Below are 14,738 nucleotides of genomic sequence, written 5' to 3' on the forward strand. Positions count from 1 at the left end.
AGTCGCTTGATAATTTATATGCATCCCATGCATTTTTCTTCTCTGTTACGAGTCTCATTAGTTCATTTGATAACCATTTAGGCTTTGATAACCATTAACCTTGAACAATGTTTCTTAATAGGTATGAAACTTTTAGCAGCATCTACGATTAATTCCTTGAATGCTTCCCACTTAGAATTTACTGTTGGTAACATCGTCAGTTGATCCCACTGTACAAAATTTAAAAACTTTCTATGTTTTTAGCTAACAGAAGGCAAAATTAGGTAAAGAATTAGAAGAGAAATAAACACTCCTGACCATGTATAAATTAATAGCCCAGAGTGTGGAAAGAATTAGTTGGAGGAAAGATACCAGTATATGAAACAAGAATATAAAGTTAATACTCGGGTTAACTGGGAGCACAGTTTCGCACCTGCACTAGTAACGGCCCTGGACATTGTAGATGTGTGGATCAGTAAATAGTTGCATGTATCCAAATATATAATATCTTATTATCTTATATTAATCTTATTCTTTAATATAATCTTATAATAACATTACAAATACAGGTAACTAGCTGATATATGTGGAATGGTATCTCATCAGGATGCCACCCCATTTCTCTGTTTTCTTATGATATACACTGAGATAATCCATATAAGCAGTAATGTTTCAATATTTATATATAAACATGGATAAAGTTAAGGAGTGCTTTCATTCTCTTCATAACATGTTTAAATTAATTGTCACAATATATATATATGTGTGTGTGTGTGTGTGTGTGTGTGTGTGTGTGTGTGTGTGTGTGTGTATTCCTCTAATGCATATTCCTCTACATGATGCCTAAAATATAACTAAAAATAAATTTAAAATAAAAATATAGTTTTTATTTTATTTTAAGTTTACTTTTAGTTATACAGTGGATTCCGGTTATTTGGGCCACCATTTATTTGGAGCAAATCTTAAAAACAGAAACCAACGGAGAAAATAGCCATGGTTTACTTCGCTTAACTGGGGCCGGAGACCGCAGCATTGAAGATTACCCTACGATTGTCTCCAACAGTATCACGTGGTTCGGTAGAAATTCTGGAGGTTCCAACCATAAAACAATAAAAACAATTAGCAGTCACCTGTTTAGCAGTCAATCTATCATAAATGGATAGTAAACTCGATCTTATTGAATTTGCGATAATACTGACAGCTGGAATTCTGTGGGTTATTATGGTGAAATGTGCTTACACTTCCATGAAATCTTCAATCATATAAAAAAATTAATTTTCAGATCTTCTCTTCATTCCTATTTTTAAAGCTTTGTAACTCGTTACTCCGTTCTCACTTGCGCATATCGTGTTACTTGCAATTTGTGTGTGCCGTGTTCTTTGTTATTGATTGCTTATCTTTTTACTGTTTTAAATTTTTACCCCCACCCACAAATGTCAGTGAACAGAAATGTCAACTAGTTAGTATGTACATATTAATTATTCCGATTATCACGTATATTCTTCCGATTTTAACATATTTAATATTTTAATTGGTAAGGTAATAAAGGGTAAATCTGTGCTTAATATATCTTTACTTTTATAGCCTGTGGATAATATTCCTCCTATTTTCGCAAATTGGAATCGCTGTTTAATAGAATTAAAATTCAATTCACAAACGTGATCACAATGACCAGCACTTAGTACACATCATATAGTGAACGGTACTTTACTGTGGTGAGTTCGTCGTAACATGATTTGATTGTACAGTGAATCAATTGTAAAGGGGGTTGGTACATTGTATTTTTAAGTATTTACGTGAAACTTCGGATAATTGGGGCAGCGGCTTAATCGGGCCAAAATGCACTAGTCCCGATCTGTCCCAAATAACCGGAATGGACTCTCTCTCTCTCTCTCTCTCTCTCTCTCTCTCTCTCTCTCTCTCTCTGTGTGTGTGTGTGTGTGTGTGTGTGTGTGCGCGTGCGCACGCACACACAGTGTATATATAAATACAGGAACTCCCCGACATACGGAATTTCGACTTTACGTAAGTTTTGCTGATGCAAACTTAAAAAAATCGTGGAAATGTGTTTTGCATCCTGTAGGAATAAATGGAAGTATCGTGAAAATATCGTAACCTGAACCCAATAACACAGTTTTGGTTTTTGTTTTGTTTGTTTGTTTGTTTGTTTTTTTTTTTTTTTTTTAATTTATTCCCAGTCCTTGGAAATTGAAAATTTCACTATTTTACTAACCTATTTATCTCTCTAAAAGGTCATATTTATAATGAAAATTGCACTACCCTTTTATCGTTATCATATTTTCCTGTTATAAGAATCAATTTTTGAACGCCTTTGTGATATTTTTCTAAAGCACGTTTCTGGAGGCCATGACCATAAAACAATAAAAACAATTTGCACTTTCTGGTTTATTGGGTTTTTTTGTTAGTGCATCTAATTATAAACGGATTGTAAACTCGTTCTTATTGCATTTGCAATAATACTGATTACTGAAATTGTGTGTGTTTACGCTATTATGGTGAAGTGTTTTCCCCTTCACTGAAATCTTTAATCATATAAAAAACAAATTTTCAGAAACATCTCTTCATTCCTATTTAAATATTACTATGGTGAAGGGAAAGCGACCGATGAAAAGTGCAGGTGGTGGTAGTGCCAGGAAACGAAACAAAATTGATTTAGAAATGAAGATGAAAATGATTAAGAAGTATGATGCAGGACAAGGTTTGTCATCTATTGCAAGGGAATTAGGTCTCGCTGCTTCAACAGTGAATACTGTACTATTTTAAAGGACACTGTGCATATAAAAGAACATGTTAAAGGATCGACTCACTTAAGATCAACAGTGATCACAAAACAGCGTTCAGGTGCTAGATCAAAGATGGAACAACTGTTAATAATATGGATGGAAAATCAGATTCAGAAGCGAGTGCCCCCTGAGTCTAATGACCATTCAAGAAAAAGCAACAAGTATTTATAAAGATATCAAGGATAATTACAGTGAACCCCAACCCAAGTTCGTGACAAGCAACGCGTGGTTTAATAGGTTCAAGCATCACACTGGTTTCCACAACGTTAAAGAATGTGGTGAAGTCACCAGTGCTGATTCTGCAGCTGCAGAAAAATTTTGTGATGTGTTGGGAAAAATTATTGATGCAGGCAGCTATTCAATGCAGCAAATTTTTAATGTTGACAAGACTGCTCTGTATTGGAAAAAAATGCCGGATTGAACATACATTGCCAAAGAGGAAAAGACAATGCCAGGTTTCAAGACGTTAAAAGATAGGGCCATGTTTTTGCTTAGGGCTAATGCAGTGGGAGATTACAGATTAAAACCACTGCTTGTGTACCATTCTGAAAATCCTCGTGCATTTAAGGGCATCAATAAAGCCACCCTACCTGTGCATTTCCGATCAAACCAGAGAGTATGGATAACAGTATCTCTCTTTGAGGATTGGTTTAAATTCTGCTTCATTCCTTGAAGTTGAAGAATATTGTAAAGACAACGACGTTCCTTTCAAGATCTTGCTTCTATTAGATCAGCATTTCTCAAACCGTGTTCTGTGAAAAATCGTTATTAATAATTAAAAAATAAATAAATAAATAAATTTTGCATATTTGTAGTGGACACTGCTTTTGTATTAATATAATTTTTAACATTATTTTTTTTTTTCGGTTATTAATATATTGGCATAGACTAATAATCAAATAGACTGTGGAACACTTTATTTGGCGGGCTTTCCATAGATAAGTATGCGTAGAGGTAATGACATCTACTAAAAAGAAGCATGTAGTGATCTAATGTGCCATTCTATGCAATTTAGCCTGGAGTACACGTGTTGAAGGAGAGAGGGAAGTGAACCGATATCATAACTAAACTCACTTCCTTGTTTAAATTTTTTTTGATAATTACCAGTAATTTCAAAATACTATTATTAAAATAAATGACCATGGATTTGTGGTTGAAAAAAGCAACTTTTAAAATGAGAAGCAAGTACTTCTATTATTGCAACTGTGGTCGATGAAATAGAATGCAATATTGTCACATTAAAAGTGAGGATGAACAATCGCAGCCTTTTGTTCCCAAAAAATCCTAAGTGAAAATAACAGGAACCACCTAATAAAAGAACAAAACGAAAGTATGATGACAGTTACTTGAATTTCGGCTTTACATATGTTGGAAATAAAGATGCTCCTGATGCACAGTGCTTCGTATGTAATAAAATATTACAAACAGTTCTCTGACTCCCTCTAAACGTCTGTTTCGTAAGTGTTCCATCAATATATTGTGAGATGAAAAGTGTTCCATGACTAAAAAAGTTTAGGTAACACTGTATTAGATAATGCTCCTGGACATCCTATGCATCTAGATGATTTCAATTTGAATGTGAGAGTCATATTTCTACCACCAAACATGATTTCACTCATCCAATGTATTGATCAGGGTGTTATTTCGAATTTAAAAGCATACTATTTATGCACAACATTTGCTCAGGCATTGTCTGCACTAGACGGTGAGAAAAATTTTATGTTAAGAGACTTTTGGAAATCTTACAATATTTACCACACCATTTTAACATTAATAAGGCCTGGGCGGAAATTACTAAAAGTTGTTTAAATGGCGCATGGAAGAAAATATGCCCAGGGCACGTAAAAGGCTTTGAAAGATTTGAAAAAGACGAATCATATGAAGAGGTTATATAAGATATTGGAAAGGTTGCAGAGCTACTTCAGTTGGAGGTGGAGGAGTTAATAGAGGAAGAAGAGAAGGAATTATCTAACGATGAACTTATTGACCTGCAGGCAGCAATAGTGAAAGAAGAAAATGCTAACGAAGCTTAAGATGAACGAAATGAGGAGCCGAAATGCTTCATAACCAGAGAGAGACAGCAAAGGCATTTTGTGAAATTGCGTTGGCAATGGCATGGTTTGAGAAGATGGATCCTGACAGCGAACGATTCTTAAAATTTAACAGAGGAGTGAATGATATGCTTACTTGCTACAAAGAAATCTACGATGAAAAGAGAAAAGCCACCTTCCAGTCATCCATTTATATGTTCTTTCTTAAAGTTGAGCAGCTGAGCCCCTCTAAATCTCCGCAGCGGCATAGTTATGAGCTGAAGACATCGATTCTGGCAATGATGCTCAAGGGGTAAAACTTACTGACGTTATGCCTGTCTCTCTTTTTTTGTAATTTTTCCTGCGCATGAGATAAAAAAATTGAATAAATACAATAAATAGTTCTATTTACATGTTTGTTCGTCGAACATTTCTTTTTTGATTCAATCAATTCAGTGAGCACAGTTGTGAGTGCTACACAAGCATGGGGGAAATTCTGACTTACGTAGCATTCTGCGGAACACAACCCTTGCCTAAGTCGGGGAGTTCCTGTACACATGCATCAAGTTAATGAGTGCTTTCCATTTTACTGGAACAGAATGTGATGTGTGTTCTATTTTAGCTTAAAGCTGAAGTACTTTATATTTCTTAATTAGGAAATTATTTCATTTTAAATCTTGGCTGTGTATAATTTTTTGTAATTTAATGCGAATAATGTATTTCTTTAATTTATTAATTCATAGCACCTTGTGATTTATGCTGGTAAACTTGGTCACTTGATTTCCCAGTATGAGAAGCTAGTAAAATTATCTGGCACACATCTCACCCCTCAAGTGTATGCTCTCATTACATACTTGCAGGTACTGAAACATTACTTTATACTTTCATTGTTCCTCTTTGATTTTGTTTTAAGTTTTAATTCATAAATGATTACATAGAATTCTCTCTCTCTCTCTCTCTCTCTCTCTCTCTCTCTCTCTCTCTCTCATTAAATAAAAAAATTCATAACTATATAACTTGAAGTGCATATGTTTAAAAAATATTGTAATGATATTCTATAAGAAATGCTGTAAATTAATGATATTATAAGTATATTGGTTTTTATATACAGGGTATTTCATAAATGATGGTCAATAATTTAAAGGTGAAAAGTACAAACTAAAATTAGCAAAAAAAGTCTCAGTGAACATCAGGCCACAAATGAACTGTTTTGGAGATAATGCACATTTTCTGTTAAGATCTGCCACTGACTATGGGAGCACTCTGGGAGGATAGTCTGTATTGCTGAGACCTTGTACACGTTGCATATGGTATGGGAACAGTAATTGGCGATGTAAAATTTTCCACACACTGCTATGACTCAGTACACGCTCTTGCAGAGCAACCCTCTTTGTCGGAATTCCTGGATTTTGTTCTATTCTTTCTAACAGTCTGCGCGGATAGCACAGTGATATTGTCACCGTCCTCCCTACACCGGGTGGAAAAGGCCTGGGTTTAAATCCCGTCGATGACGAGAGGAACTTTAGTTGGCTTTTTTCACTCTGTGGCTGAGTTAGTCAGTCTCAGGCATAGATAACAAGGTTTTTTCCCCCAGAAACTGGGGTTTTTTCGTCCAGCAAATCGACCAGAGAACACACGCAATTTACAGACAAATAAATATATGAGTAGATGTAATCATTTATGGGGGACCCTAATATCATAATTTGTTTTGTTTATTCTTTCTAACAACCTTTCCTCAACATCAGGTGTTATGCTTCTGGGCCTACCTGCTCATACTCCATGTGCAAAGCACCCATGTTCTCCAAGGTTTCGATGTACCCTGATGAATGTGCAGGGAAATGCTTCTTGGTATAAACGTGCAGCCTCGAGTGCACTGCTATTGGCTTTACCATACATGAAGTGCATGTCCACATACTCTTCATTGCTGTAACCTCTTTCGATGTTGACTATCCTTTGACAAGTACTAGTATTTTTGCAGTGTCTCAGAGAATTGAGAGAGGGGAAAGGGAAGGAATGAGCATAACCTAACCTAAACACATAGTCAGTGGTGGATCCCAACTCTGTACAATTCACTTTGTCAGTGGTGGATCCCAACTAGATATGTGCAATATCTCGAAAACGATTCACTTAAGGACCCATGTTTTACTAGGCCTTTTTAGCTTGAGAAGACTCAGAGTTAAATTAATTAAATTAAATTTTATTTTTAAAATGTGAACTTATATAAATTGGAATGCTTGTTCTTTATAAATTTGTCATAATTTCTCTCTCACATTTTCTGGTGATAAAAATACATGTATTATCCAATAAATCTATATTTTTTGTTTTTTTTTTTGCTTTCTTCCGTTTCACTTCTTTAATTTTATTTATTGTTTATTTATTTTTTAATAGGAATGAATTTCCCATGACTATTCAGCAAAATTCATTAACATGAGTAGTAAAGGAAAAGTGCACCTATCTCTTGTACATAAAACAGCGCCTAATCGAAATTAATTAAAATGTCATGTTCGTAGAGCAATAAAAGTTTAAAGCTGCCTGTTGTGCCAATGATAAAAATTGGACATTCTCTCTTCTTCTCATAATCTGCTAGCACTAGTAGCCTCAGCACTCTCCTGATAGACTTTTCCTATCCACCCCGTGTGGGATAATTATTTAAAAAAAAAAAAAAAAAAAAAAATCCCTCTTTCTTTTCCTTTATTTTTTATTTATTTGTTATTTTTTCCCCTTTAACATCATTCTGCTTGCTGACATCCTGGCTCTATTCCTTTCCTTGACTAGGTTGTGAGATTTAAATCTTTTTTTTTTTTCGCGTTCTGACCTGGGCTGGGGCTCCCCAGACCAGAAAAGCTCCTCTCTCACACTAATTTATTTTATTTTATTTTATTTTTATTATTATTTATTTATTTATTTATTATTTATTTGTTTGCATTGTTGTTCTAGCTATCCATCCTGGATTGGGACTTCTCTGGGCCGGAACAGTCCTTCTCCTCTTTACTCCTTCCCTCTCTTCATCTTATACAAGTTTTTCTTTCTTCCCTGGGAACTCTTCCCCAGGGAGGAGGGCGTGCAGATAGTAGGGGAGGCCTTGCCCTTCTTCTGCTAGGGACGAGTACCTGGAGGAATCGTCCAGGTGATCACTCCTTCCAGGTAGCCGATAGGCCAAAACACAACATCACGCTACAGAACACACACACACACACACACATAAGCTCACAAACACAGTTTTTCTTTCCTATCACTTTCTCCCGTGCGGGATGAAAAGCTTTTTCTTTTTTTTTTTTTTTTTTTTCTCTTTCCCCTTCCTTTTCATCTATCTTCATCCAATCTGGGATATTCCTGTGTGGATTTGGTTTGGAAAAAAAAGAAAAAATATATATATATATTATTTATTTTTATAAGACACACGCCGGCCATACCTTTACAGAGTCTATAAAAACTGAACAGAGCAACGAGGCGGAGATGAACTTCTGTTCTAGGAGCCGCCCATACAAAAACACAAAAATAAAAATAAAAAAATAAAAAATATATCACTTTGCTGTTACCAGCGAGTGTAGTGAGCAGCAAGAAATTTGTATCATGAAAAACAGCCTTTACTCATATGGAAGGGGATCCATTTATGAAGATGGAAACCGTCGCCATAATCTGTAGCGGTGCGCTGCTGGAAGTCAGTCATTGATGAAACACCTGTAAAACTTATACCTTACAGGTATTCCATAACAAAATTCGGCTAGATATACAATCGTAGTGGGATAAACCTGGCTAAATATATATAAAAAAAAATAAACATAATAATAATTCCAATGTAGGTGAACGTGGTTGATGAGGTAGATTAATTAATAAAGCAAAAGAGAGAAAAACAAAATCAGTTTCATTCTTAGATATCATAATTCTCTAAAGAGTAGTTGGAAGGAGTCAGTACATAGTAACAATCAAGGACATGCCTGAGGGAATACATAGTCATGCTTAAGGAATGTGATAGTATTATATTCAAAGGAATCTATACTGAGTAAGCTCGACGCCTGAGGAATAGCGTGATAGTTAGATGTCAGAATTTTTGAGAAGAAATCCATGGGAAACAGAAATAGGAGATCAGGTGATCAGATACTGGGAGGTGAGTGGCCGAGCTTTAGATTCTGCCCTGTGATTGGTGTGAAATCTAAAGAGAGAAAGAGCAGGAAAATTGAGCAGTCGGAGTCAGTGTGTGTGTGGGTCAGAACAAGGTCAGTGATGCAAGAGAAGTAAAATAAAATTATGAAAGTGACCGTAAAGCTAAGATAGTTATGTGCCTTACAGTGAGAAGGAATCTCCAAGTCATTTCAAGGAAGTGATATCCCTATGGAGAGATGGAATCTGTGGGAGAAGTTGAGGAGCTAGTCCTTTGCCTACCACAGTCCACCAGCAGTACAGGCTACTCAATTGGAATGAAGGCCATCTCTTAGATGAAATAATTGCTAATCATTCAAAAATCTGAGGCCCTTTGGAAAGGTGGAAGTAGTGGAAGTGAACACCCAATGGATTCACCAACTTAGGACAGGGCAAAAGCGAGATAGGAACAAAGTAAGTGGACTGTTACTCTCATGCTATATAAGCTATAAAAATGAATCCCAGGACATATATATATATATGGGCCTGTGATGGGGCAGTATAGTAAAAGAGGGGTCTGGCAGCGAAAATGGAACTTGTAAGAAAATATAATTGAGTATACTAGAACTAAGATACTTGTATGTTTATATATGTATGCATAGGTAAAAGTTATGTTAACAATCAAAACGATTAAAGCCAGGTTTACACAAAGGGGATTATACCTTAAATTAAGGTGAAACAGCTAAGAAATTTACTACGAAAAGGGGAAGGTTATGTCTGGCATATGAGCACCCGATGAATTTGTGTTCATTAAAAATGCAAGGTAAAGTCACGATAAACATTAGGGAGAGCAAAGACAGTTAATGTTTGTAGAAGGGAAATTTCATGAAAATAAGGAAACCATACACTTAAAGAATGTATTTCCGCACAGAAGGTAGAAATTAAAGTAGATCACGAGAAGGAAAGAAACTTTTAATATACATCTAGCCAGTATCTTATGTGTATTTAGAAATAGGCTAAGTGGTTTTTGTATTAAACTGAATTGGAATGGCTTCAAAAGTAGAAGGTTGCCATAACGTTAGAATGAATTATATGTATATTATGTAAGGTAGCCCTTACCTGTTATAAGGCAAGAATAAATAGTGGAATTATTAAATTATGCCTATGTTGTTGACCAAGAGAAGGTAAACCTAATGTTATGACCAGATTAGAATCTGTTGGTATAGTGTTTGAACTGTTTACAATTTGACATGTATTAAAGTTGTTTGAAAGATATTATAATTGTTTGAGATTTTTGTTTGTAATTATTCATAGACTCAGACACTGGTTTGTCGACATAATTAGGTTCTATCAGGACTAGGGAAAATCTCAATGCTCTCTGGACCAGGAAAATTCTGATTTAGATACTTATTAAGCAGTCAGGTAGCATAAGTAGGTATCAGAGGTTTGAGGGCACTTCTCTTTATTACTAATTACCTCATATAATTGAGTAAACAGAAATATATAGTAATAAAGCAATACAAAAACAAAAGACCTCTCCTTCCTCACATGTCATACACTGGCCAGGACAACAAGCTGCACAACAGATGAAATTCAGTAATTTACACATTTATTGAATGTATTTATTCCTTCGATAAATCATCTGCTAGGTGGCCAAGATGGTTACAGTGAGAATTCTGTGCTCCATATTTTTGGCTATTTTCAGTTTAATTTTGAGTTATATACTAGCTATATTTAGTATTAATCGAAATTTTAGAAGTGCCTCTATCTAAATATACCAACAAAAGAAGAGATACACAGTCAGGTAAATTATGATTATTGTTTTTCATTCTCACGCAAAAACATTGCTAATAGCATTAGTAGAGGCATATGATGCAAGAAAGCAAGCTTATGCAGCATCAGCCAAAAAAAAAAAAAAAAAAAAAAAAACTTCCACTTCACCCCTCCGTTCATTCAAAATACTCATCCAGCTGAGTCTTAAATTTATTTAGGCTATCAACTTCCACAACAAGGGATGGAAGTCTGTTCCACCAACCAACTTCCCGCTGGCTAAAGGCAAGTTTCCGCACATCTGTCCTACATCTGTCTTTCCTCAATTTGAATTTATGCCCTCTCAGGTGATTATTCTGGGCAAGGGGAAGAATCCCATCAGCACTGAGCATGCTCAAACCATTCAAGGCTTTATACACCTCTATCAGATCACCTCACCGGTGCCTAGACTCCAGACACTGTAATTTGCAAAGCTTAAGGCTGTCTTCGTAAGAGCAACCCTTTGTTCCATTCACTAATCTTGTTGCCCTGCTCTGTACTTGTTCCAACAGCTCTACATCCTTCTTGAAATGAGGCCTCCAGACCTGTATACAGTACTCAAGGTGTGGCCTGACCACTGCCTTATACAAGGGAATAATCACCTCCTTATCCCTGCTAGAAAAATTCCTGTATATCATTGACAAGACACCCTGAGCTACTCTTACAGCCTGTCTGCACTGCTCAGAGAACTTCATATCTGCCTGCACAATTACCCCCCAGTTCCTTTTCATTCTCTACCACTGTCAGTGTAGTACCACAGAGTTGATACGTTGCTCCGGGATTGCTGTTTCAAATATGTAGTACTTTACATTTGTCAATGTTACACTTCATTTGCCACCTCTCAGCCCATCTGCTCAACCTTTCCAGATCCTGTTGCAGCAGCATAGCGTCAGTAGTGTCCTTACCAACCCTGCCAACCTTTGTATCGTCTGCAAACTTGGACATTAAGCTTGATATACCATCATCAATATTATTGGAATGATGGTATATCAAGATTATATCCTCCATTAATTTTCCTGGAACAGAAGTTAAACTCACAGGTCTATAATTACTTGTGTCAGCCTTTGATTGTCCTTTGTGAATTGGGGGCACATTTGCACATCTCCAGTCTATGGGTACCTCCCCTGAGTCCAAGGGGAGGTACCCATACCTCTCATAATTATGACTAAGGGTTTGCTTACTTCCTTTGCTGCCTTCTTTAATATAACTGGATAGATTCCATCCACCCCCCAGGTGTCTTTCTTGTGTTTATCTTCAACAATTTCTCCTCCACTTTACTTTCAGTTATTACAATTATTTATAAATACACAAAACAATAATGGAACGCTGAACCCTGAGGGACTCCACTAATAACATTAGTCCACGATGAGCAGTGTCCATTGATTACCACTCTCTGTCTTCTCCCCCCCCTCAACCACCCCTTTATTCATAGCAGCAATTTGCCTCCAATGCCAGACTGCTCCAATTTGTGCAACAGTATCAGAAGCCTTTCTAAGATCCAAGTATATAATATCAAAGTTATTCCCTGCATCCAGTTCTTTTGTGACTGCATCATAGTATCCAATCAAATTGGTCAGGCAGGACTTCCCCTTAGCAAAATCATGCTGTGTCCAAGCTATAACTGAAGTCTTGTCTAGATGATCCTGCAGTGCTTCTTTAACCAGTGCCTCCATTAATTTTCCTGGTACAGAAGTTAAACTAACTGGTCTGTAATTACTCGTGTCACCCTTCGATCCCCCTTTGTGAATTGGCGATACATTTGCACATCTCCAGTCCGTGGGAACCTCCCCTGAGTCCAAGGATGTTCTCATAATTATGGCTATGGGTTTGCTTACTTCCTTTGCTGCTTCCTTTAATATAACTGGATAGATCCCATCCACCCCAGGTGCCTTTCTTGTGTTTATTTTCAACAATTTCTCCTTCACTTTACTCTCAGTTATTACAAGATTATCTAGTTTAATGCCAGAGTTGAATACACCTCTGGCATTCCCCTCGCTGAATAACTCCTCATGTGTGAATGTCGATGCAAAATATTCATTTAGTTTGTTAGCTACCTGAGCAGGATCATCAACAATTCGAACCATCGATATCAAGTGGACCAATCTATATATGGTACACTGACCAATCTATATGGTTGCTGATGGGCACTTAGGCGAGAATGGTCCTTTTTAGTGGAATTTTGAGATTCCATTTTTGTCGACGAAGAAACAACTTGAGCAAACGTAGGTTTTTTATTCATGTGTGCATCTGAGGGAGGACTTGGTTTCTTTTTAATCTGATCTTGTTTTGGAAGAGAAGTAGAGATAAGGATAGCAGTAGCTGGACCATTTTTTGACCTGGAGTTTGCTTACCCTTTATTGGAGAGGTCCTTTAGACACTTCAGATCACAACTCGGTGATTGTCTCTTCTCCAATGGAACCTTTATCTCATGGCTATTCCCAACCTTGTGTTGTTTGCATTACAAGAATGCAAAATGGGATGACCTGTGAGACTTCTTTTCTTCTTTTCCATGGTTGGATTACTGTTTCAAAACTTTTGATATCAACGTTTGCTCAGGGCGTGTCAGAGAAGTTATTCTTGCAGGAATGGAATCCTTTATCCCACACTCCACTTTAAAATCCCGTCCTTTATCTAAACCTTGGTTTTCCAATAAATGTGCTAAGGCTGTTCAAGAGAAGAATGTTGCATATCATAATTGGCTTGTTTCTAATTCTTCAGTTTCATTTTTCTGCCTACACCAAAGCTCGCAACAACTGTAAAGCAGTTATTAATCAGTCCAAACTAGAGTTTGAACAGGCTAAGAGTCGAAAACTTGCTTCTTGTCCTAATGGCAGCCGAGCATTCTGGTCTCTTGCCAAAGCTATTGGCCGCAACTTTGCCCATCTCTGCTCCCACCTCTGTCCAAACCAGATGGTTATGTTGCACTTCAGCCAAGGATAAAGCTGACCTGCTAGCATCCCATTTTTCTTCCAGCTCATGTATTACCCCTCAACGTGGGCACCTGTACGTGGTGAGGGGACCTCCCAGTGACGCTGCTGGACTTCCAGACTAGCATCACTGGGATCCAACGCCCACAGCCCAGGTTCCAGGCTTACATCAATGGAATCCGGCGTGTTTGCCGTGCGCTGCGACCCGTGGAAATTCGGAAAGGGGGATCCTGGTGGTTGAGGGGCCCAGCTTCAATACACCACTTTGGCCCCTGCTTCGACAAGACGGGTGGTCCTGGAAGGCCCGGCTAGGATCAATTGGCTAGTAGGCTCACCTGCGAGGGTCAACCGTGTCAATGCCACGCCCCTACCCTCATGGTCCGAGGGACAGGATTCAGGCTGGCGGCGGTGCGGGTATAGTGTCTGGGTAGCCCTGGCGTCCCACTCCCGAGCGCATTTATTGCATGCCGGGTAGTGGGCGTCCCTTTGGGCTCCGTGGTGGGTGGGGAGCCCGGGCACTGAACAATTTAATAAACTCCATGAATCCTGATAAACTAACTTCTTCAGGGGCCCCAACCCGGTCCCTATCTGAAACCATTGACAAAGATCCAGATAGCATTATTGCTAATAAGAGGCAGCGAACCGAATTACCATCAGGTCCAGTCCCAAGGTTCTTAATCATGCATTCTACCAATGAGACACCGATTGGTAAAATGTCGCCCTTTTTCATTCAAAAAGGGTTAGATGGGTTAGCAGGTTCACCCAAATCAGTTAAGAGGCTTCGTTCTGGAGCCCTCTTAATTGAAACTAAAAATGACAGGCAATCTGAACATCTCCTCCGAACAACATCATTCGGAGGAATACCTAAAACAGTGACACCACACAGAACACTCAACTCATCGAGAGGTGTCATTTCGGAGTGGGACCTTCTCGATGTAACCGAGGAGGAAATCTGCTCCGAATTAAAACCACAGGGAGTCATTGCCGTCAAGAGAATTACTGCGCGAAGGGATGGAAAAATTGTTAAAACCAGGAGCGTTATCCTGACTTTTAACTCTCCTAAACCTCCTGACGAGATTAAAGCTGGATACATCAACTGTTCAGTGCGT

At 37.6% G+C, this 14,738-nt stretch overlaps 1 protein-coding gene across 1 annotated transcript in view; it reads left to right on the top strand.

Moving 5' to 3' along the window:
- The window catches only part of LOC150078353 (Fanconi anemia group I protein homolog), a 195,476-nt gene that overhangs the window by 105,036 nt on the left and 75,702 nt on the right, over positions 1-14,738 (top strand). The window contains exon 5 of the mRNA XM_090385263.1: positions 5,557-5,673. Within this exon, the coding sequence (XP_090241389.1) occupies positions 5,557-5,673 (117 nt within the window). The remainder of the gene's footprint in view (positions 1-5,556; positions 5,674-14,738) is intronic.

This window comes from Mastigoproctus giganteus, chromosome 11 (assembly GCF_048544385.1).
Source record: "Mastigoproctus giganteus isolate SK-2022 chromosome 11, ASM4854438v1, whole genome shotgun sequence".
NCBI classification, from domain to species: domain Eukaryota; kingdom Metazoa; phylum Arthropoda; class Arachnida; order Uropygi; family Thelyphonidae; genus Mastigoproctus; species Mastigoproctus giganteus.